Here is a 24964-nt window from a genome sequence, read left to right as displayed (position 1 = left end):
GTATCGCTTCTCGGCCTTTTGGCTAAGATCAAGTGTAGTATCTGTTCTTAGATTCCTGGTGGCCAGAGCCCTGCCAGGATTTAGAGCAGAGAACCACACAGCAAGCCTAGGGTGTACGGCTTGGCTTTAAATTTTCCCTTGCTAGATGACCAAGGCCTCTGCTGGATCTAAGCCAGGGACTGAGAGGTTTGAAAGCCCAAGGAGTGGTGACCCTGGGGTTCCTGAACTCACTGGGGGTGGGAGCCCACTGAGTAATGGCACATTTTCACGCACTTCACTTTCTCACATTTGAGCGCACACACCTCTCTTTGCTCGGCTTCGGCCCAGAAAAGATGAGGGATTTTTATAATTCACTTTATTTATTTTTTATGTTCACTTTCCATGTTTGTTTGTTCACTAGGATTTCTTGGGTATGGCACCTTAAGGGTACCCCCCTTGAGGTCTAGGGGGGGGTGGCCATCCCAGTTCCGCACCCCCCTGCCAAACCCCTTGGTCTCTCCCTCCGGGGAGAGACCAGCCTTAGTAGTTGAGGCTCTGTGCTACACCTGGGGTGGCGCCCAGGTTGAAGACCGGAGCCACAGACGCGGTGTACCCTCGGCTTCGGATGAGGGTTGCCTTGGTGTACACCTAGCTTCAGCTGGGGGTTACCTGTTTTGTCTCGGTCTCTTGCAGGAGCCTTCTGGCCCAGAGGGACTGGGAAAGGTTTATGTGGGGCCCTTCTTCTTTGGAAGAGAGCCTGCGATGGACCGTACCTAGTGCACGTATGTTGTGTGGCAAGGTGAACGATTATTTTGCCCGGGTGTAGAAAGCGCGCGCCTCAGGCTTTTTTTTTTTTTTTTCAAGTACTGTATCCTAAGCCCTATCATGCATTTTCTGCTTAAGTAGGTGATAGAGTTTGTGGTGCCATTGACCAAGCATGCTCTGATCTGATCCTTATCAGGTCCTGCTGGAACTCGTAAATGATTGGAGAAAGAAGTGAGGTATGGGATGGGTCCCAGCGCTTTCTAGCTACTGTACAACCATGACAGTGACAATCATAGTGCAACTCCTCAGAAGATGCAGCCACATTTCCCCCAGAACAGCATCAATCACTATGCCCTCGGCCCCAGTAAAAGCGACAATGTCCCCATAATAGTGTTATGGTGCTACCTGTAGCAGGAACAGCCACAGCCCTATGAGTGCAAGACACAGTCCCTTTAGTGCTAAGCACAGTGCCTCAATTAGTGCTATATATTTTTTGGACCAATTTATCATGGTTTTTAAGATCTCTACTTGTTGTAAGTGACAAAAAAAAAAAAAACATTCTAGCTTCATTCAGGAGTTGCCCTAAATTGGTACCTTTAGGTCTCATAACAGTTCATTGTTATTTCCATTACAATCACACCACAAAACCCTTGGAAAAGGGAATTAATCAGTCTTTTTATGATTTTGAGATGAACTTGTCAAAGCCACAGAGCTATATTTGTCATTGGCCATGTTAAGATATCATCGTACTGTATGTTTTTTTGCATTAGACAGACATTCTACTCTTGTGCAAATAAAGCTTAAGCTTATACAAAATGTTCTACAACTTTCTTATATACTTTCAATTCTCATATTTAATATCTCTGCTTGCTGTCCATGATCTGTTGACATGTCCTGATCATATCCAACTGACAGAGGTATAACTTGAAGCTCCTGGACCCCAAATGCAGGGCACTCATCTATTATGAGTCATTTATAACAGTGGTTCCAAACTTTTTTGCACCAAGGACCACTTTCATGCAAGACAATTTTACCAGGGAGCTCGGGGGTGGTGGTTAGGGGTGGTTCTGGGCCGCGCTGACTGATTCACGTGCATAAAAAATCTCTGCCACACTCCATTATAGTCCATGGGACCGGAAGACATTCTGGTAAAAGCTGGCAATGCCGGAACCAGATAGCTCCACTATCCAGCAGTGTGAAATAGACCTTACTATTACATTGATATCCGCCTGCCTTTATTTAAGGCTGACATCGTAACTATACCTGAATTGGCTGCACAAAACTGACTATGGTCTAGTGGTCACTGGGCTCTGCTGCAAGGGTCTCTGCTGATGTCTGTCTCTGTGATATTTTCAAGGTGCACAGGAAGAGGAACTGCACTCCAAGGTCATTCTCCCGCTCCCTCCCCCCCTCCAATACTAGCTGAAACAACTCCGCCCCGGATGCCGACTCCCCCCCCTCCCCCCCTCCGGGCCGTCATGTTTATTTCCATTGGTGGGGCAGTGACATCCTAACCAATCCCTACCACACAATCCTTTTGTCAGGCTTTTCATTTGTGGAAGTGGCTGGCCAGCCTTCCTGCTCTGCCACCTGAAGTTGAGTGTGATGTGCGCATGCGCCTAGCATCTCTCCTCGTCTATATTGCCACGGAAAACAATCATCCAGGGCCCGGTCCTGGGCCGTGGACCGGTGGTTGGAGACCACTGATTTATAATACTGGTGTTTTCTTATGAATGTTTCCTTCCATACCTCTCCTTTTGGCTGGACATGTCCTCATATGTATGTCATGAGATGACCAGTTTTTCAAGACTATATTATATTACATCACGAGATTTCTATCCCATATGTGTATCTATGTGGCCACCAAATGGTTGTGCTGTGAATTGAGGGCTTAGTTTCATAAGAAATTGGAGTACTTGACCAAATGCAAGCTAAGTGAAGGGTGGACACATCTGTATGAGACATATGGCCATCTGCGACCTTCATCACCAGAGCCCAAGTGTAACTGGTACCTCTGCACTTGTGCAGCTACACCGATCTCAAGCAGCATAGGTTCATGTCTCATTTCAGAGCTCTGGATTTAAAGAGCCTCTGGATGTAAGCATGTATCTTCCAAATTCAGACAGACAGCAGAGATCTTAAAAATAAAAAAATAAGAAACAGAAAACCCTTTATCTCTTAAAAAGAACAGCAAGATGTCAAAGTCTACTCTACTTTCTACAGGTGAAAACATTACACTGCTACAGTGCATTTGGAAAGTCTGCAGACTTTTTTTTACGTTTTGTTATGTTGCGGCCTTGTGCTGAATTAAAAAATCTAGTTTTCCCACTCAATAATGAGAATGTGAAAACAGAATTTATGAAATTTATGAAAAAGGAAAAACTAAAATTTTATATGGACATAAGTATTCAGGCCCTTTGCTATGACACATGAAATTTAGTTCTGAGGGCTTCCTATTTCTCTTGACCGAGATGTTTCTACACCTTGACCGGAGATCACCTGTGGTAAATTCAGTTGATGGGTCATGATTTGGAAAGACACAGCCCTGTCTATATACTGTTTATACGTTCTTACTGCTGACAATGCATATCAGAGCAAAACCCAAGCCATAATGAGGAAAGAACTGCCTGTAGAGCTCAGAGACAGGGTTGTGTGGAGGCACAGACCAAAAAAATGTTGTTGCACTGAAAGTTCCCAAGAGCACAGTGGCCACCATATTTCTTAAATGGAAGAAGTTTGGAACAACCCTTCATAGGCTTGGTTGCCATACCAAACTAAGTAATCAGAGAAGGGCCTTGGTATGATAGGTGATCAAGAACCCAATAGTCACTCTGACTGAGCTCCAGAGATCCTGTGTGCAGATGGGAAAAACTTGCTGAATTTCGCTAACCTCTTCAATAAAATCCTTCCAGTAATGCATGGTGGTAGCAGCATCAAGCTGTGGGGGTGTTTTTCAGTGGCTGAAACAGGGAGACTGGTCATGGTTAAGAGAAAGCTGTATGGAGCAAAGTACAAAAGGTATTCTTAATAAAAACCTGGCCCAGCATGCTCTGAACCTCAGACTGGGCTGAAGGTTTACCTTCCAACAAGACAATGACATTGAGCACACAGCCAAAACGACACAGGAGGGACTTAGGGACAATTCTTTGAATGTCTTTGAGTGGGTCAGCCACATCCCTGGCTTTAACCCATTCAGACATTTCTACAGGATCTGCAGAGAAAATCCCCAAATCCAGGTCTGCAACCTTGTGGCTTCATACCAAAGGACACTGTAATCGCTGCCAAAGGTGTTTCAACTAAGTACTGAGTAAAAGGTCTGAATACTTATGTCAATGCAAGATTTTAGTTTTTCATTTACAATAAATTAGCAAAGATGTTAAGTACTAAGGGCAGAATGATGGAGAAAAATTACCTTTTTAAATTTTAACACAAGGGTGCAACATAAAATTTGAAAAAAGCAAAAGGGTCTGAAGACTTTCCGAATACACTGTATAAATAAGATAAGTAAACATAAGGAAAGCTTTACCTTTTCCTTGTTCTCGAGCTCAAATGTATCTAGAACGTTCCGTATTAAAAAGGGCGTGGACAGTCTCAACAGGACTTGTTCAAAAGTACAGATGATTTTTGGGGAAACAATCTCAAAACTATCATGAAACTTCAAGGTTTTATGGACTTCACATTTAATAAGTTTCCTCAGTCCTTCTCCAAGCTGAAGTATGACCATGTTGGAGTCAAACATCAGGTGGAAGGGAAACGCTCTACAGAATGTGCTGATACTAATCCTCAAGTCAGAAGGATCATGGGACGATCTAGCTGGAGGTGCTTTTGTGATGCTTGCATTATCACGTTCCTTGATTTTGAAGATAAGCGTGTTACAGTTACCCGGACTTATAATTTCAGGGAACAACTTCTCATTGACGTTATTGACTTGCTCAACATCAACTTTGAGTTGGTAGATCTTCTTTCCCACTGCCTTTATCATGCCAAGCATGGCAAACCCTACAATGTGATGGAGATGGAAGCAACTGAGGACGAGGGTCCCATCGGCAAGCTCTTTGCATAGGAAAGAGGGGGATTCAAAAGTCACTTGTCTTCCAATTGAAGTCCTAATATGCTCCAACAAAGCATCAAAACCATTGAAGAAGTCAAATAATGTTCCACCAACAGCTCTAAGAACTCTTTCATTCTCCTCAAAGCAAAGACTGAAGAACTCCTCTCCAAATTTTTCTTGCAACTCTTCAAACTTCAACCCTGGAATAAATGAAAAATATTGAATTGTAATTATCATATATTTTAAATTAGATATGTGAAACTTTTTGTCACGTGTTTTCAATGAACTGAAATGTTAAACTAAACCCTTTCTTTATTCTTTTCAATTAGCTTGTTATGCTAAAGTGTTTAGCTATTTTTTTATAGTTTTTGTTAATATTTGTAATTTTGACAAAAATATTGTACAGCAGTGCAGATGTAGCAGAACGGAGTCTCTCATTGTAACGACAGTGGATATGGACTCACTGTTCCAATTAAGGCTACTTTCACACTAGCAGTTTTGCTGGATCTGGCAGGGTTCAGCAAAAACCCTTCTGTTACTTATAAGTTATAATACAACTGTCTGCATCCGTTATGAACGGATCCGGTTGTATTATCTTTAACATACCCAAGACGGATCCGCCATGAACTCCATTGAAAGTCAATGGGTGACGGATCAGTTTTCTATTGTGTCAGAAAACGGAACCATCCCCATTGAATTGCATTGTGGGTCATGACGGATCCGTCTTGCCCTGCATCTCAGAACGGAAAGCAAACCTCAGCATGCTGCGGTTTGCTCACCGGTATGAGAACAGAACGGAATGCATTTTGGAACATTCCGTTCTGTTCAGTTTGGGGACAAAACTAAAGCTTTTTTTTTTCCGGTATTGAGACCCTATGACAGATCTCAATACCGGAAAATATTAACGCTAGTGTGAAAGTAGCCCAACTAGTTTGTCTTTCTACTAACTCTAAGGGCCTTGTCCTGGCAGTCTCCTGGTTTTCACCCTTTCCCCCCTAAACAGGCATCTGGTCTTCACTGCAGGGGAGTCACCAGACCACTACACTACCTCTTGAGATCGTCCCGGTGTAGTTGACAGCTGACCCACAGAGTCAATGAGGAGTCAGGCAATATTTGTGTGAAATCTGTAGGTAGGGGCAGACAGGGACAGTGAGCCGTCCCCTAAAACCAAGCCCGCTTTCCCTAACCACTTGCAGTGCAAGTCCGAGGTAGCAAGACCGCAACTGGTCAACAGTCCCTATGCCAGAGACAAACACTAAGAGACAAAATTAAAAAAAAAACAGGGTTGTACATAAATGGGTTAGAACCAGACAGATTAGACAGTTTTAAACGAGAGACAGAGAGTGGTTAGAAGATAAGCTGAGATCAGAACCAGACAGACAACGCAGTACCAAACGAAAGACAAAGAGTGCAATGCAACGCAATAAGCTCAAGAACCAGGAAAACAGCTAGTGAGTCAGACTATGACTGGCACTGGAATAAGGCTAGGAAGGGGTTTAAATAGAGCACCAAGTTCCAGGATTAGAATTAGGGATGAGCGAATCGACTTCGCGCAATAACTTCATAAATTTGTACTCTAAAAAAACATTCGGTTCCAAGGTACCACTTCCAAGGTACTGCTCCGTACAGTATTAGAACGAAGTTTTATGCGAATCGACTTTGGATGTTTCATCCGAAGTCGATTCGCTCATCCCTAATCAGAACCTTATAGTTCATGACTCAGCGCTCCATTAATCAGAAACACTAGCACATACATGTAGGGATAGAACAGCTTTGCAATCAGCCCACTGCTAATCTCCCCCCAGCACACACCACTGTGGGAAGAAACAGGGCATTGCATCCTGTCACTAAGGGTGCTGTCACATCACAGGGAGCGTGGCTTAGCAGCCCGTCTCTACCGGCGCGGCTGTATGAAGCTGAAGATTGCACCGCTGGAGCCCGGACAGCTGAGTTTGTGAGAATTTGTAGTCCGGTAACAGGCTGGGGTTAGAGTAGGCAATGTACAATCAAATTCGAGAAACAAGCCTGGGGTCAGGGCAGGCAGCAACAGGGGAATACGAGAAACATGCTAATGTCAGGGCAGGCAGCTAGGAGCGTGAATTGGTTGTCAGGCAGGAGGTTGGTACACAGGTAGTCAGGCAGAGAATCACACTTTCACTGGTAGCTAGAGACTAGGAAATTAAAAGCGTGTTCACCCTCCCATTGATAAAGGTGCCTTAAATACCCGGCCTCCACCAGCCATAGGCTGGGGTAGACTTTGGGTGTCCACTTGCTGTCTCTTTAAATGGCTGAGAACAAATGCAGATCTGGAGGCCTTCACAAGGGAACACAGGCCACAGCCTTCAGCATACACTGAAAACACCCTCATTCCCCTGCCAGGGCCACCGTTGGCAGGGGAAGAATGGCAAACAGCGCCCAGACAACCAGGTGAACAGTGGGACCAGCTGAGTGAGTAGTGCCCACAAGTAGAAGTGGAGCAGCAGCCAGCAGCACATGCCAGCACAATGGTGACTCTACTGTACCTCCAACTTTATTTAGATTTTTTCTGTTGGTTTTTATACAGATTTGACAGGGCTCCTGGGAACCCTAGTAGTAACATGCTGATCTAATGTGTATGGTGGTCTCCTGACCATGCCCTTAAGGGAAACCCCATACATCAACATTCAATGAACTGCTTTCTTTTAGATAGCTATTATAGATGATAAAATTAACTCTGCTACACTCTATTGTTTGAGCCTGCTCTACTATGCAAATCATTTTGAAAGTTAACATTTTTTTTCATAACACTTTAATTTTCTGACTGAATATATATTTTTTTGCATTATGCGATTATAGGGGCAACCTATAGGGGCAATTGCTGCTGCTCTGAGCTGTGACCATAAGTTCAGAGATATGCTTTACAGCAGCCACACGAAAAAACAGAATCCCAGTTACATCATAACCAATTAACGTGCTTGATTTGATTATGATGGAGAGTTGTGGGCATACGCTATAATCTGTGCAAGGTCACTGGGCAGCAAGAGGGAGCAGATGAGCGGTCCTGATCACCTGTTGTCAATGGTAGATCCTTTGTTATGTGCCTCCAGATTTATAATTGAGGTCCAACCTTTCATTGTAAGAATTATAATAGTGCTGTATCAGTGGGCTGTAGTAGTGAAGCAAAGACGCTGCAAGTGAATTTATTACCATTGTTTTGTTACATTATCTCCAGCATCATTAAAAGGTATTTAGAGAATAACCTCGGAATGATAGGTTTATTATTCAGAATGTCCCCCCCATTATATCGCTGAAAAGATTAAATTTTTCTTATCCCTTTTGATGTTTTGTCCATCTTCTGCTAAGTAATGCATTTTCTTCTTTGACACCTCCCCTGCTTAGTAATGTACCTTCTCCTGTACGCTTTGGCCCTTTCCTTACACTTTGCATGACCTGTAAAAAGCATTAAAAGAAAAAATAATCTCCTCCGCCCTGTGGCCCCTCCCCTGCTTACTAATGTACCACCTCCTGTGATCTGAAACTCCCCTGATTATCAGTACAGCATCTCCTGTGCTTTTTGGCCCCTCCCCTGCTTAGCAGTGCACCTTTTATGGTCTGCTAACAGCCTCAAGAAAATAAAAGTGGTTGGCTGTTTTCATTTATAGGCTAAGAAGAATCCCTGTCAAAAAAAAATATACACTGACAGAACTACTGCTATACATCTACTCTGTACAGTATCATGTCTTACTTCTGCATCCTCTGCACACATACTTTTTCATGTCTCACTAGAGCTGCCATATAAATAACTAGTGTTGAGAGAATCGAAACATCCAAAGCGGAATTTGATCTGAAGCTTAAGAAAAATTTGATTCTCCCCAAGGCCAAATTTCCTTGTGCTTCATGGTAAACAATCTGATTCTTTCTAAAATGGCTGCTGCATATGTTACAAAGTGAAAGTAAGAAGCCCAGGAACACGATATGACCCATAATGCCATGCAGCCAGCCAATCAGCAGATAGCCGTCCCCTGTGATGTCATAGCCCTATAAAAAGCCTTATCCTGCACTGTCTCCACCATTTCACTGTGAGTTGAGCACAGGGACAGACGTGACAAGTGCTAGGGATAGTGTTTAACAAAAGCTTTTAATTGTAGAATATTGGATAGGGAGAGTGCAGGTGCAGTGCAGGGGGATCATAGGGAGAGTTTTTAGACACTGTAGGGGGAGCATAGGGAGACTGCAGGGTGAGTGTAATCACCATGTGCATCTTGTTGAACTGCTGCCACATTCACAGTTAATCTGTTAGTTTATATATAGAATTACTGTGCCTCAGTATTAAAGTGTGGTGTAACTGCTGACACAATCTCTGTTAATCTGTTAGTTTATATATAGAATTACTTTATATATATATATATATATATATATATACATATATATATATAATTACTGTGCCTTAGTATTTAATGGTGGTCTAAGATATCGCCATCTGCATCTTTTTGAACTTCTGACACAATCCTTGTTAATCGCTTAGTTTTTATATAGAATTACTGTGCATCAGTAATAAAGGACTGTCTAATATATCGCCTTCTGCATCTTGTTCAACTGCTGACACAATCCCCATTAATCTGTTGGTTTATATATAGAATTGCTGTGCCTCAGCACTAAAGGGCGGTCTAATATATTGCCGTCTGCATTTTGTTGAACTGCTGACACATTCCTAGTTAACCTGTTGGTTTATATATAGAATTACTGTGCCTCTGTATTAAAGTGTAGTCTAATAAATCTCTGTCTGCATCTTGTTGAACTGCGGATACATTTGCAGATAATCTGTTGGTTTATATATAGAATTACTGTGCCTCAGTATTAAAAGGCAGTTTAATATATCGCTGTCTAAATCGCTGTGATTACCAGTGAAAGTGTCATTGATCACCCCCCTGTAAGGCTCCATTCAGACGTCCGTATGTGTTTTGCGGATCCGATCCATGGATCCGCAAAACACATACGGACGTCTGAATGGAGCCTTACCAGGGGGGTGATCAATGACAGAGGGGTGATCAATGACAGGGGGGTGATCACCCCATATAGACTCCCTGATCACCCCCCTGTCATTGATCACCCCCCTGTAAGGCTCCATTCAGACGTCCGTATGCGTTTTGCGGATCCATGGATCGGATACGCAAAACACATACGGATGTCTGAAAGGAGACTTACAGGGGGGTGATCACCCCATACAGACTCCCTGATCACCCCCCTGTCATTGATCACTCCCCTGTAAGGCTCCATTCAGACGTCCGTATGTGTTTTGCGGATCCGATCCATGGATCTGCGGATCCGCAAAACACATATGGACGTCTGAATGGAGCCTTACAGGGGGGTGATCAATGACAGGGGGATGATCACCCCATATAGACTCCCTGATCACCCCCCTGTCATTGATCACCCCCCTGTAAGGCTCCATTCAGACGTCCGTATGTGTTTTGCGGATCCACGGATCCGCAAAACACGGACACTGCGGATCCACAAAACATGGACACAGCGGATCCGCAAAACACGGACATCAGCAATGTGCTTTCCGCATTTTGCAGATCCACACATTGCCAGAACTATATAGAAAATGCCTTTTCTTGTCCGCAACAATTGCAAAAAACGCAGTGTTCGCCCGATCAGGCCTGATCTTGTGCGCACACTTGCATTCAGTCCGCCCCACCGCAGTGACAGAATTTTATTTTTTCTGATCACTGCAACAACATCGTAAAATCGCTGCGGCGCTATAAAAAGATCACTTTTGAGGGGCATGGCGAGAAATAATTTTTTTTTTTAGTTTTCTTCTTTTTTCTTACAAAGTCTCACATTCCACTAACTTGTGACAAAAATATAAAATCTCACATGAACTCACCATACCCCTCACGGAATCTAAATGCATAAAAAATTTTTGACATTTATATTCCAGACTTCTTCTCACGCTTTAGGGCCCCTAAAATGCCAGGGCAGTATAAATACCCCACATGTGACCCCATTTCGGAAAGAAGACACCCCAAGGTATTCACTGAAGGGCATATTGAGTCCATGAAAGATTGAACTTTTTGTCACAAGTTAGCGGAAAGGGAGACTTTGTGAGAGAAAAAAAATAAAAAAATTTCCGCTAACTTGTGCCCAAAAAAAAAAACTCTTATGAACTCGCCATGCCCCTCACGGAATACCTTGGGGTGTCTTCTTTCCAAAATGGGGTCACATGTGGGGTATTTATACTGCCATGGCATTTTAGGGGCCCTAAAGCGTGAAAATTAGTCTGGAATCCAAATGCCTAAAAATGCCCTCCTAAAAGGTACTCATTGGAATTTAGGCCTCTTTGCCCACCTAGGCTGCAAAAAAGTGTCACACATGTGGTATCGCCGTACTCAGGAGAAGTTGGGAAATGTGTTTTGGGGTGTCTTTTTACATATACCCATGCTGGGTGAGAGAAATATCTCTCTAAAATGACAACTTTGTATAAAAAAAATGGGAAAAGTTGACTTTTAGAGAGATATTTCTCTCACCCAGCATGGGTATATGTAAAAATACACCCCAAAACACATTGCCCAACTTCTCCTGAGTACGGCGATACCAGATGTGTGACACTTTTTTGCAGCCAAGATGCGCAAAGGGTCCCAAATTCCAAAGAGCACCTTTAGGATTTCACAGGGCATTTTTTACGCATTTGGATTCCAGACTTCTTCTCACGCTTTAGGTCTCCTAAAATGCCAGGGCAGTATAAAAACCCCACAAGTGATCCCATTTTGGAAAGAAGACACCCCAAGGTATTTCGTGATGGGCATAGTGAGTTCATGGAAGTTTTTATTTTTTTGTCACAAGTTAGTGGAATATGAGACTTTGTAAGGAAAAAGAAAATCATCATTTTCCGCTAACTTGTGACAAAAAATAAAAACTTCTATGAACTCACTATGCCCATCAGCAAATACCTTAGGGTGTCTACTTTCCGAAATGGGCTCATTTGTGTGGCGTTTCTACTGTCATTGTAGAACCTCAGGAAACATGACAAGTGCTCAGAAAGTCAGAGCTGCTTCAAAATGCGGAAATTCAAATTTTTGCACCATAGTTTGTAAACGGTATAACTTTTGCGCAAACCAATAAATATACACTTATTCCATTTTTTTAATCAAAGACATGTAGAACAATAAATTTATATAGAAATGTCGTTTTTAAAAAAAAAAAATTACAACTGAAAGTGAGAAATGTCATTTTTTTGCAAAAATGTCGGTTAATTTCGATTAATAACAAAAAAAATTTAAAAATGTCAGCAGCAATGAAATACAACCAAATGAAATCCCTATTAGTGAGAAGAAAAGGAGGTAAAATTCATTTGGGTGGCAAGTTGTATGACTGAGCAATAAACGGTGAAAGTAGTGTAGTGCAGAAGTGTAAAAAGTGGTCTGGTCATTAAGGGGGTTTAAGCTAGGGGAGCTGAGGTGGTTAAAAGGAAGTTTGGGTCTCTGAAAAGTTTTGGTGGTAAAAATATTCTTAAATCACTCCCTACACTGTCTGTCCCTTCCTCAGCACAGCTCTCCCTGACTAAGAATGAGCCGAACATTCGTCATCGGGTGCTATATAGACATATATGACGTGTTCCGGCTAGTCAATCATTGGAATGCCAGCAGCCAATATGGCTATGGCATTACAGTGAGGGCAGTACTTACCTGCACATTTATTGGCTGTAAAGCATTGCGCTCGAGCACATGCGGTATTCGGATGAATACCACTATTGGCTGAGAATCAGCACTCGCTAAAGTAGATACAATACTTCTATTTATTGTCACATAGAGGACAGATAAGTGATGTTTCTTCGACTCTACAAATCTAATCTTTGAAAAAAGACTTGATTTGTAGAGTTGAAACGCGGCACTTATCTGTCCTCTATGTGGCAGTAATCAGAAGTATTGTATCTACTTTAGCGAGTGCCGGTCCTCTTCTCTGCATAGTTGTGGGACGCCGACCCTGGACACGTGCACCGCGCATTAATATTAGAGTGACGGCTGTCTTTCTCTCTGGTATGTGCTGAGCATCGAGATTTTCGAGCCTAACTGGTGTTCGGCCGAGCATGCTCGATCATCACTAATCCCTATTTCTCGTCTCTGCGGCCAGGTTTCTGATGTATGATATAGCTGGCACCCGCCACGTATGGAGCATGCGCAATGCAGCAGCCTGCCCCATACATTACTTCAGCCACCGTGACATACGGGTATACCTGATTTATAGAAATTCGTTACAAATGAATTTGTAACAAATCTAATTTCTTATCGAAGTTCAACGAATCGATTGAATCAATTTCTTCAAAACTTCATTAATCTCTATAAATAATACAATCATCGCTGTGCAATACACATTTTATACATAACTTTTACTGGTTGAGTTTTTGTCCATCATGAATTTACAGTTATCTTAGGTTTATCAATCCTTTATCAATAGTGAAGCTGAAAATAATGGAAAGTGAAGACTGCATTTAGACAGAAAAGAAAAAAAGTAAATGTCACTGCATCTCAAATTTACCCTCAGAACTTTTAGAAGCGCCTCTTAGAAAATCTAAAATAATCAAAGCATTTTTGATTTAAAAAAATAAAAAATTTGTTCCTCAGCACTCAATGACCTTTTTTGTTTCCCTACATTCAAACAGCTTCTGATGTATTAGTTTTTTTTCATTGATGTACAGTATGAAGCCTTGTCTTGTATTTTTGTAGTTTTAAGCCCTATTTTGGAGTTTTTATTATGAATTTTTATTCTGGTGGAAAAGACTGAAAAGGCTACAAGATTGTTTTTCTTTTTTCATCTAAAAGCATTTCACTATTCACTTTAAACCAGGGGTGGCCAACCTGTGGCTCTTGAGCCACATGTGGCTCTTTGCTTCTTCAAGTGCGGCTCTAGCTGTGGAGCCGGGAAGCAGTCAGGCGGCTCACTCTCCACCTCAGGCTCAGATCTCTTTTCCTGATCGGGCACTGTTACTACTTTGCAGCTCCAGCTCACTCTCCACTACGTCCTGATGCACACAGTGTGAGAACGTAGTACGTGGAGACACGGACTATGACCTGATGTTGTACTGATCAGGTCACAGTGGAGAGCGTGTCAGACCTGCAGAGTTGCAGGAGCCCAGTGCCTGATCAGGAGAGGAAAGATGTTTTTTTAAATTATAGAACTGAACATGGGGGGTTCTGATCTGAGCATGGGAGGTGTCCTGATCTGGGCAATGGGGGTCTGATCTGAGCATGGGGGGGTCTGATCTGAGCATGGGGGGGTCTGATCTGAGCATGATGGGGTCCTGATCTGAGCATGATGGGGGTGTGATCTGAGCAATGTGGGTGTGATCTAAGCATGGGGGTCTGATCTGAGCATGAGGCAGATATGAGAATGGGGGGTCTTGTTTGAGCATGGGTTGGTCAGGTCTGAGCATGAAGGGTCAGATCTCAGAAGGGGGGGAGATCTGAGCATGGGGGAGGAGATCTCAGCATTGGGGAGGAACAGCTGAGAACTGAGGCTACTTTCACACTAGCGTTCGGGTGTCCGCTTGTGAGCTCCGTTTGAAGGGGCTCACAAGCGGCCCCGAACGCATCCGTCCAGCACTAATGCATTCTGAGTGGACGCGGATCCGCTCAGAATGCATCAGTCTGGCAGCGTTTGGCCTCCGCTCCGCTCAGCAGGCGGACACCTGAACGCTGCCTGCACCGTTCGGGTGTCCGCCTGGCCGTGCGGAGGTGTGCGGATCCGTCCAGACTTACAATGTATGTCAATGGGGACGGATCCGTTTGAAGATGACACACTATGGCTCAATCTTCAAACGGATCCGTCCCCCATTGACTTTCAATGTAAAAGTCTGGACGGATCCGTCTGAGGCTACTTTCACACTTAGAAATCTTTTTACAATATAATGCAGACGGATCCGTTCTGAACGCTAGTGTGAAAGTAGCCTGAGGGTCTGACACTGGGAGTCCGATTTGTGTTTTCTGATCCAAGCATTGGGGGTCTTATTTTGGGGGTCTGATTTGGAGGTCTGATGAGGTTTGGGGATTTTATTTTAGGTCAGATGAGGATTGGGGATCTGATTTAGGAGTCTGATCTGATGTCTGATGAAAAATATATTTTTTTCTTTTTTTTCTCTGATGAGAAATAAGAAAAAAATCTTTTTATCAGACCTCAGATCAGATGAAAATGAAAACAATCTTTTTTTTTTTCTCTTATATTTCTTTGTTAAAACCTAGGTGCATCTTGTAGGGCGAAAAATACTTTGACTCGTGTGTAGGGATGAGCAGACTCGAACTGTATAGTTCGGGTTCGTACCGAATTTTGGGGTGTCCGTGACACGGACCCGAACCCGGTCATTTTCGTAAAAGTCCGGGTTCGGGTTCGGTGTTCGTCGCTTTCTTGGCGCTTTTGTGATGCTTTCTTGGCGCTTTTTAAAAGGCTGCAAAGCAGCCAATCAACAAGCGTCATACTACTTGCCCCAAGAGGCCGTCACAGCCATGCCTACTATTGGCATGGCTGTGATTGGCCAGAGCACCATGTGACCCAGCCTCTATTTAAGCTGGAGTCACATAGCGCCGCCCGTCACTCTGCTCTGATTAGCGTAGGGAGAGGTTGCGGCTGCGACAGTAGGGCGAGATTAGGCAGATTAACTCCTCCAAAGGACTTGATTAATCGATCGATCTGCAGCTGTGCATCATTGAGCTGCTGAAATTCAATTGCTCACTGCTTTTAGGCTGCCCAGACCTTTGTCAGTCACTTTTTTCTGGGGTGATCGGCGGCCATTTTGTGTCTTGTGGTGCGCCAGCACAAGCTGCGACCAAGTGCATTTAACCCTCAATGGTGTGGTTGTTTTTTGGCTAAAGCCTACATCAGGGTGAAGCTGTCACACCAAGTGCATTTAACCAGCAATAGTCTGTTCATTTTTCGGCCATATACTACATCAGGGGCAAGCTGCGCCCGTCACCAAGTGCATTTAACCCTCAGTAGTGTGGTTGGTCAAGCTGTCACACCAAGTGCATTTAACCAGCAATAGTCTGTTCATTTTTTGGCCATATACTACATCAGGGGCAAGCTGCGCCTGTCACCAAGTGCATTTAACCCTCAGTAGTGTGGTTGATCAAGCTGTCACACCAAGTGCATTTAACCAGCAATAGTGTGGTTATTTTTTGGCCATATCCCAGTCTAATTCTGTCAGTAAACCCATACCTGTCACCCAGCGCCTAAATACTAGGCCTCAAATTTATATCCCGCTAAATCTGTCGTTACCGCTGTACTGTTGTGGCTGGGCAAGTTATTTAGTGTCCGTCAAAGCACATTTTTTGTTCTGGGTTGAAATACAATTCCCAATTTAGCAATTTCATCATTTAGTGGTTTCTGCTATATCAGAGCTATTTGAAATCTATCCCTAAAAGGGTATATAATATTCAAGGTGCACATAGGGTCATTCAGAATAACTTCACACACACGCTACTGTGCATTTCCAAGTCTAATTCTGTCAGTAAATCTATACCGGTCACCCAGCGCCTAAATACTAGGCCTCAAATTTATATTCAGCTGAATTTAAATACAATACATTGGGCCAAATAATATTTTTGTTGTTGTGGTGAACGATAACAATGAGGAAAACATCTAGTAAGGGACGCGGACGTGGACATGGTCGTGGTGGTGTTAGTGGACCCTCTGGTGCTGGGAGAGGACGTGGCCGTTCTGCCACATCCACACGTCCTAGTGTACCAACTACCTCAGGTCCCAGTAGCCGCCAGAATTTACAGCGATATATGGTGGGGCCCAATGCCGTTCTAAGGATGGTAAGGCCTGAGCAGGTACAGGCATTAGTCAATTGGGTGGCCGACAGTGGATGCAGCACGTTCACATTATCTCCCACCCAGTCTTCTGCAGAAAGCGCACAGATGGCGCCTGAAAACCAACCCCATCAGTCTGTCACATCACCCCCATGCATACCAGGGAAACTGTCTCAGCCTCAAGTTATGCAGCAGTCTCTTATGCTGTTTGAAGACTCCGCTGGCAGGGTTTTCCAAGGGCATCCACCTAGCCCTTCCCCAGCGGTGAAAGACATAGAATGCACTGACGCACAACCACTTATGTTTCCTGATGATGAGGACATGGGAATACCACCTCAGCATGTCTCTGATGATGACGAAACACAGGTGCCAACTGCTGCGTCTTTCTGCAGTGTGCAGACTGAACAGGAGGTCAGGGATCAAGACTGGGTGGAAGACGATGCAGGGGACGATGAGGTCCTAGACCCCACATGGAATGAAGGTCGTGCCACTGACTTTCACAGTTCGAAGGAAGAGGCAGTGGTGAGACCGAGCCAACAGCGTAGCAAAAGAGGGAGCAGTGGGCAAAAGCAGAACACCCGCCGCCAAGAGACTCCGCCTGCTACTGACCGCCGCCATCTTGGACCGAGCACCCTAAAGGCAGCTTCAAGGAGTTCCCTGGCATGGCACTTCTTCAAACAATGTGCTGACGACAAGACCCGAGTGGTTTGGACGCTGTGCCATCAGAGCCTGAAGCGAGGCATTAACGTTCTGAACCTTAGCACAACCTGCATGACCAGGCACCTGCATGCAAAGCATGAACTGCAGTGGAGTAAACACCTTAAAACCAAGGAAGTCACTCAGGCTCCCCCTGCTACCTCTTCTGCTGCTGCCGCCTCGGCCTCTTCTGCTGCTGCCCCCTCGGCCTCTTCTGCTGCTGCCGCCTCGGCCTCTTCCTCCGCCTCTGGAGGAACGTTGGCACCTGCCGCCCAGCAAACAGGGGATGTACCACCAACACCACCACCTCCGTCACCAAGCATCTCAACCATGTCACACGGCAGCGTTCAGCTCTCCATCTCACAAACATTTGAGAGAAAGCGTAAATTCCCACCTAGCCACCCTCGATCCCTGGCCCTGAATGCCAGTATTTCTAAACTACTGGCCTATGAAATGCTGTCATTTAGGCTGGTGGACACAGACAGCTTCAAACAGCTCATGTCGCTTGCTGTCCCACAGTATGTTGTTCCCAGCCGGCACTAACCACAGATAAGTGGACCAGTAAGCACGGCCAGGGACGCTATATCTCCCTAACTGCACACTGGGTAAATGTAGTGGCAGCTGGGCCCCAGGCGGAGAGCTGTTTGGCGCACGTCCTTCCACCGCCAAGGATCACAGGGCAACATTCTTTGCCTCCTGTTGCCACCTCCTCCTACTCGACTTCCTCCTCCTCTTCTTCCACCTGCTCATCTAGTCAGCCACACACCTTCACCACCAACTTCAGCACAGCCCGGGGTAAACGTCAGCAGGCCATTCTGAAACTCATATGTTTGGGGGACAGGCCCCACACCGCACAGGAGTTGTGGCGGGGTATAGAACAACAGACTGACGAGTGGTTGCTGCCGGTGAGCCTCAAGCCCGGCCTAGTGGTGTGTGATAATGGGCGAAATCTCGTTGCAGCTCTGGGACTAGCCAGTTTGACGCACATCCCTTGCTTGGCGCATGTGCTGAATTTGGTGGTGCAGAAGTTCATTCACAACTACCCCGACATGTCAGAGCTGCTGCATAAAGTGCGGGCCGTCTGTTCGCGCTTTCGGCGTTCACATCCTGCTGCTGCTCGCCTGTCTGCGCTACAGCGTAACTTCGGCCTTCCCGCTCACCGCCTCATATGCGACGTGCCCACCAGGTGGAACTCCACCTTGCACATGCTGGACAGACTGTGCGAGCAGCAGCAGGCCATAGTGGAGTTTCAGCTGCAGCACGCACGGGTCAGTCGCACTACAGAACAGCACCACTTCACCACCAATGACTGGGCCTCCATGCGAGACCTGTGTGCCCTGTTGCGCTGTTTCGAGTACTCCACCAACATGGCCAGTGGCGATGACGCCGTTATCAGCGTTACAATACCACTTCTATGTCTCCTTGAGAAAACACTTAGGGCGATGATGGAAGAGGAGGTGGCCCAGGAGGAGGAGGAGGAGGAGGAGGAAGAGGGGTCATTTTTAGCACTTTCAGGCCAGTCTCTTCGAAGTGACTCAGAGGGAGGTTTTTGGCAACAGCAGAGGCCAGGTACAAATGTGGCCAGCCAGGGCCCACTACTGGAGGACGAGGAGGACGAGGAGGAGGTGGAGGAGGATGAGGATGAAGCATGGTCACAGCGGGGTGGCACCCAACGCAGCTCGGGTCCATCACTGGTGCGTGGCTGGGGGGAAAGGCAGGATGATGACGATACGCCTCCCACAGAGGACAGCTTGTCCTTACCCCTGGGCAGCCTGGCACACATGAGCGACTACATGCTGCAGTGCCTGCGCAACGACAGCAGAGTTGCCCACATTTTAATGTGTGCGGACTACTGGGTTGCCACCCTGCTGGATCCACGCTACAAAGACAATGTGCCCACCTTACTTCCTGCACTGGAGCGTGATAGGAAGATGCACGAGTACAAGCGCACGTTGGTAGACGCGCTACTGAGAGAATTCCCAAATGTCACAGGGGAACAAGTGGAAGCCCAAGGCCAAGGCAGAGGAGGAGCAAGAGGTCGCCAAGGCAGCTGTGTCACGGCCAGCTCCTCTGAGGGCAGGGTTAGCATGGCAGAGATGTGGAAAAGTTTTGTCAACACGCCACAGCTAACTGCACCACCACCTGATACGCAACGTGTTAGCAGGAGGCAACATTTCACTAACATGGTGGAACAGTACGTGTGCACACCCCTCCACGTACTGACTGATGGTTCGGCCCCATTCAACTACTGGGTCTCTAAATTGTCCACGTGGCCAGAGCTAGCCTTTTATGCCTTGGAGGTGCTGGCCTGCCCGGCGGCCAGCGTTTTGTCTGAACGTGTATTCAGCACGGCAGGGGGTGTCATTACAGACAAACGCAGCCGCCTGTCTACAGCCAATGTGGACAAGCTGACGTTCATAAAAATGAACCAGGCATGGATCCCACAGGACCTGTCCATCCCTTGTCCAGATTAGACATTAACTACCTCCCCTTAACCATATATTATTGTACTCCAGGGCACTTCCTCATTCAATCCTATTTTTATTTTCATTTTACCATTATATTGCGAGGCTACCCAAATTTGAATGAACCTCTCCTCTGTCTGTGTGCCGGGGCCTAAATATATGCCAATGGACTGTTCCAATGTTGGGTGACGTGAAGCCTGATTCTCTGCTATGACATGCAGACTAATTCTCTGTTGACATGAAGCCAGATTCTCTGTTACGGGACCTCTCTCCTCTGCCTGGGTGCTGGGCCTAAATATATGCCAATGGACTGTTGCACTGGTGGCTGACGTGAAGCCTGATTGTCTGTTACGGGACCTCTCTCTCCTCTGCCTGGGTGCTGGGCCTAAATATCTGACAATGGACTGTTGCATTGGTGGCTGACGTGAAGCCTGATTCTCTGCTATGACATGAAGACTGATTCTCTGCTGACATGAAGCCAGATTGTCTGTTACGGGACCTCTCTCCTCTGCCTAGGTGCTGGGCCTAAATATCTGACAATGGACTGTTGCATTGGTGGCTGACGTGAAGCCTGATTCTCTGCTATGATATGAAGACTGATTCTCTGCTGACATGAAGCCAGATTGTCTGTTACGGGACCCCTCTCCTCTGCCTGGGTGCTGGGCCTAAATATCTGACAATGGACTGTTGCATTGGTGGCTGACGTGAAGCCTGATTCTCTGCTATGACATGCAGACTGATTCTCTGCTGACATGAAGACAGATTGTCTGTTACGGGACCTCTCTCCTCTGCCTGGGTGCTGGGCCTAAATTTATGAAAATGGACTCTTACAGTGGTGGGTGACGTGAAGCCTGATTCTCTGCTATGATATGAAGACTGATTCTCTGCTGACATGAAGCCAGATTGTCTGTTACGGGACCTCTCTCCTCTGCCTGGCTGCTGGGCCTAAATTTATGACAATGGACTGTTGCAGTGGTGGCTGACGTGAAGCCTGATTCTCTGCTATGACATGCAGACTGATTCTCTGCTGACATGAAGACAGATTCTCTGTTACGGGACCTCTCTCCTCTGCCTGGGTGCCGGGGCCTAAATATCTGAGAATGGACTGTTCCAGTGGTGGGTGACGCGAAGCCAGATTCTCTGCTATGGGACCTCTCTCCAATTGATTTTGGTTAATTTTTATTTATTTAATTTTTATTTTAATTCATTTCCCTATCCACATTTGTTTGCAGGGGATTTACCTACATGTTGCTGCCTTTTGCAGCCCTCTAGCCCTTTCCTGAGCTGTTTTACAGCCTTTTTAGTACCGAAAAGTTCGGGTCCCCATTGACTTCAATGGGGTTCGGGTTCGGGACGAAGTTCGGATCGGGTTCGGATCCCGAACCCGAACATTTCCGGGAAGTTCGGCCGAACTTCTCGAACCCGAACATCCAGGTGTTCGCTCAACTCTACTCGTGTGTAAATGTATAGCTTGTGGCTCCTGGTAGTCAAATGGTTCTTTTGTGAGTCTTTGTGTCTGTAAGGTTGGCCACCCCTGCTTTAAACCGTCAAAGGGAACCTGTCAGGTTAAACATAGTGTCTGAGCAGGAGGCAGCAGGTTATAGAGCAGGAGAAGCTGAGCAGATTGATATATAGTTTTATGGGAAAAGATTCAGTAAAACTTGTATTTCATTCATTGAAAATACTGCTATTTCTGGGCCGTGAAGTCCAGGACTTCAAACCCCAGAAAGAGTAGCAATTGAAATGAATAAATTGCAAGTTATTCTGAATCTTTTCCTATCAAACTACATACAATCTGCCCAGCTCTTTCTGCTCTATACCATGCTGCTAGCTCAGAATCACTTGGATATATAAAAGCATTCCAAAAATAAGTGGCACTTCAGGTTTGAAAAATGGGCTGCCCTGGGGTCCTAACCTGTGCCCGGAAGTGGCGGCGCTGTCGGCTTCAGATGAAGTGGGCCGTTCACGCCACTTCTAGGTTCAGTGAGGTGAACAGCGCATGTGCAGTATTTATCTTCGCTGCTCTGGAAGCAGTCAAATGTGTTGTGCGCAAGCTAGTGTGCAGGTGCAGGATCTCAGTGCTAGACCTGAAGTCTAGCACTGTCAATCTAAGGGGAGAGAGGTGTGTTTTGAAGGAAAGAGACATTAGTATTGATCCCCAGGGGCGTTGCTGGAGCAGTGCTTATACAGCATTGGCCCCCCCATGTTTTGATCCGCATGACGGGGAGAAGCAGCAGTGGCCGTGCAGGGATCAGGAAGGAGGTGGGCAAGTATCATCTATAGGAGGGGCCCGGGCATTGTGGGGGTTATTTGAACTATTGGATAACCCCTGTAAAAGGGCAAATATCATCAAAGGGAACCGCGCTGCTCTATATTTTCAAAGGAAGCTGGATCACAGTCAGTGTCCGTGTAGAAACCGATGCAGTCAATCATCAATCGACAGGCATCGCTCTTCCTTTGGTTTATACCATCCTATATGTAACCAAAGGGCGAACACCAATAGTGAAGCACCGCAAAGTGAGATCGAATAAATAACATTTATTATACTCACAAAGTTAAAGATATCAACAACGTATCAAAATACAAACGGATTTTCTCCTATCACGCCCGACCTAGGTTTCGCTTTCGCTTGATCAGGGGCCTATGTTCACTCTCATTGTGGCCTTCATTTTATACCCCTTTAGGTTAACATGCGGTCTGGGTGTTGTGTCAACCGCAGCTGGGGGCACTTAGTTGTTTGCCTCAAGTGCGGTTGCCGCGGACAACAAGTACGCGTGTGGTTGCCTCTGGCTTTGTGTGTGTGTTTGTGTGCACTTTCCTTGTCTGGTGTGCACGAGGTTTATGTAGGTGTGCACTGTGTCATTTCCCTTCACTGGTGGCTGTCCGTGGCAACGTGTGGTGTTGTACATGTGGTGGCAGTGTCTCGGCCTTCTGGCTGTTTCCCTAGACATAGTTGCCACGCATGTCGTTGCCTGCAGTAACTGCTGCAGTGTAAGGTTTGTTTGGACATTTCCCCTTTAAGTGGCATAAAGACCAGTAGTCTGAGGGGTACCCCAGCCTTGTTTGTAAGCTGGAGTCATCCTCCTGGTCTTCTACCATCTGCCAGTGAGGGCCACCCTTGTGGTCATAAACGTTATATGTGATGTTTAGTTGATGTTGCTTTTCTTTCTATGTTTTATGCAGCTATGGATCTGGGTTACTGTGTGTATATGTGTGTGTGCTGTGTCCATTTATGTTTGGTGTGGACATCAGCTTGTGTGCACGGGATCCAGTCAGCAAGGCTGTGGCAGGTAGGTTTGGAACTAGTGTAGTTCACCTGCCATATCCATATGTCTGTTTGTGTTCCCCTTTTCCTTGCAGCTTGGCCAGTGAGACTCCTGTTCCTCCGTGCCTAGGAGGAACAGGTCGTCTTACCCTGCTCCTTGTTCCAGGGCAATCCTGAGGGCTAGCAGGGATTATAGGTTCCTTTGTATGAGCCCTCCCACCATCAGGTTTGGCTCATATGGTTAGGAGTCAGGGTCAGATTAGGGACGCGATAGGAGGTGACCTGCTCCCTAATTCTGTGGTCCTGGCCGAGCAGCCACTAACATCTTCTGGCATCGCACGGCTGAGGGTTTTCCCCATCCTCAGCTGTGACAGTCAGCTCACCAGCAGGCCCTCGCATATAATCTTTTAGAGGGTCAGTTCACCTGCAGGCCCTCACCTACAAACTTTTAGAGGGTCAGCTCCCCAGCAGGCCTGCACCTAAAATCTTTTACAGGGTCAGCTTACCAGCAGACCTTCACCTACAATCTTTTACAGGGTCAGCTCACCTGCAGCCCCTCACCTAATTATACCTAATAGGTAAATTGCGTGCATGCTGCCTTGCTTGGATGTGGTAGTCGTAGCTGTTTCTCAGGATCCCTCTCCGGAAATGCATTGTGATTGTCCATATTGCCTCCTTTGCTTGCTGGATTCATTTTTCCATCACATTATACACTGCTCGTTTCCATGGTTATGACCACCCTGCAATCCATGGGTGGTGATTGTGCTTGCATACTATAGGAAAAAGCATGGTCCTCGCTGGTGGCTGGGACTGTGGGAGCACAGATAGTCTGGTGCTTTTCACTATGGTGTGCATGCACAACCACTACTGATGGATTGCAGGGTGGTCGAATCATGGAAACAAGTAGTATATTAGGTGATGGAAAAATGAATCCAGCCAGGGAAGCAAACAATGTGGACAATCACAATACATTAGTAAGTGCCTTGCAACTTTCTCTACACGATAAATGCTACTTGCTGAAGTGAAACAACCCATTTAAGGACCAATATGGTTCAATTAGGTCTTTCGGATGCCTATATATGAGAAACTTCACAAATACAACTACATCTTAAAAACTGCATTTCTTAAGTTCAAAATGATATTTAGGAAATTTGCTAACTTTATTAACAAATGTACTGGCATATGTCACAGGCTTTTGTATGGGCATACTCGGGACTCCAAGACTGGCTTAGCTATATGTGTGATCAGACGGATGCTATTATGCTGCAGTTAGTACTGACAATATTGGTCAAGGCGTTATACTGTATGAAATTAAGGCCCAAGACAATCTATGGTCTTTAGGACCACGAACTAGGACAATTCTTGGCCTGACAACATGCTCAGTTCCATCCTTCAACTGCCACCAGCTGCAGCAGAAATGACACACACCCTAAGAAAATACTCACCCCCTAAGATGCCAGCCTGAAATAAATCTAGCAGAGCAATTGGAGCAATGAATGGGGAAAATCTCTGGATCCATGTGAGGTATGTACAGGGCTGGTCCTAAGTTTGTTATAAAGGGGCTATCATGTACTATATGATATCTAATTTTCATATTTTTTTTGCATTAGTCATGGGATAACCCCCCCTTTAAAGGATATTGATAGTTTAGGAACCTTGCTCCAGCCGTATCAGAACATTGTTGTGCAATCCCTTCTGCAGTGCCCCATTTCTCTCTACAAAGCCTGTGTGATTTCTTCCTCTTCCCCTGTAAACTGATTTGTATATGCTTTCCCTTCTATCTACAGCCTGTGTGTAATGGTCACGTCCACACACACACAGGGGGAAGGATAGCGACCACTGCGCTCCACCCTCACCCCTGGCCCTGCCTACTTGCATCACGAGTCCTGATGACAGGGGACAACTGGACGACAGTCCCTTACTTAGGATATGTGCAGGGAAGACAGACAGGACAAAATAC

General features: G+C 45.6%; 1 protein-coding gene and 1 pseudogene across 1 annotated transcript in view; one reads left to right on the top strand and one right to left on the bottom strand.

Moving 5' to 3' along the window:
• Window positions 1-24964, bottom strand: part of GUCY1A2 (guanylate cyclase 1 soluble subunit alpha 2) — a 252799-nt gene that overhangs the window by 165050 nt on the left and 62785 nt on the right. Inside the window, exon 4 of the mRNA XM_044284756.1 lies at window positions 4271-4995. Within this exon, the coding sequence (XP_044140691.1) occupies window positions 4271-4995 (725 nt within the window). The remainder of the gene's footprint in view (window positions 1-4270; window positions 4996-24964) is intronic.
• Window positions 3-98, top strand: LOC122933580 (annotated as a pseudogene).

The sequence above is a fragment of the Bufo gargarizans genome, chromosome 3 (genome assembly GCF_014858855.1).
Source record: "Bufo gargarizans isolate SCDJY-AF-19 chromosome 3, ASM1485885v1, whole genome shotgun sequence".
NCBI lineage: Eukaryota > Metazoa > Chordata > Amphibia > Anura > Bufonidae > Bufo > Bufo gargarizans.
This window is presented reverse-complemented; position numbering and strand designations above follow the sequence as displayed.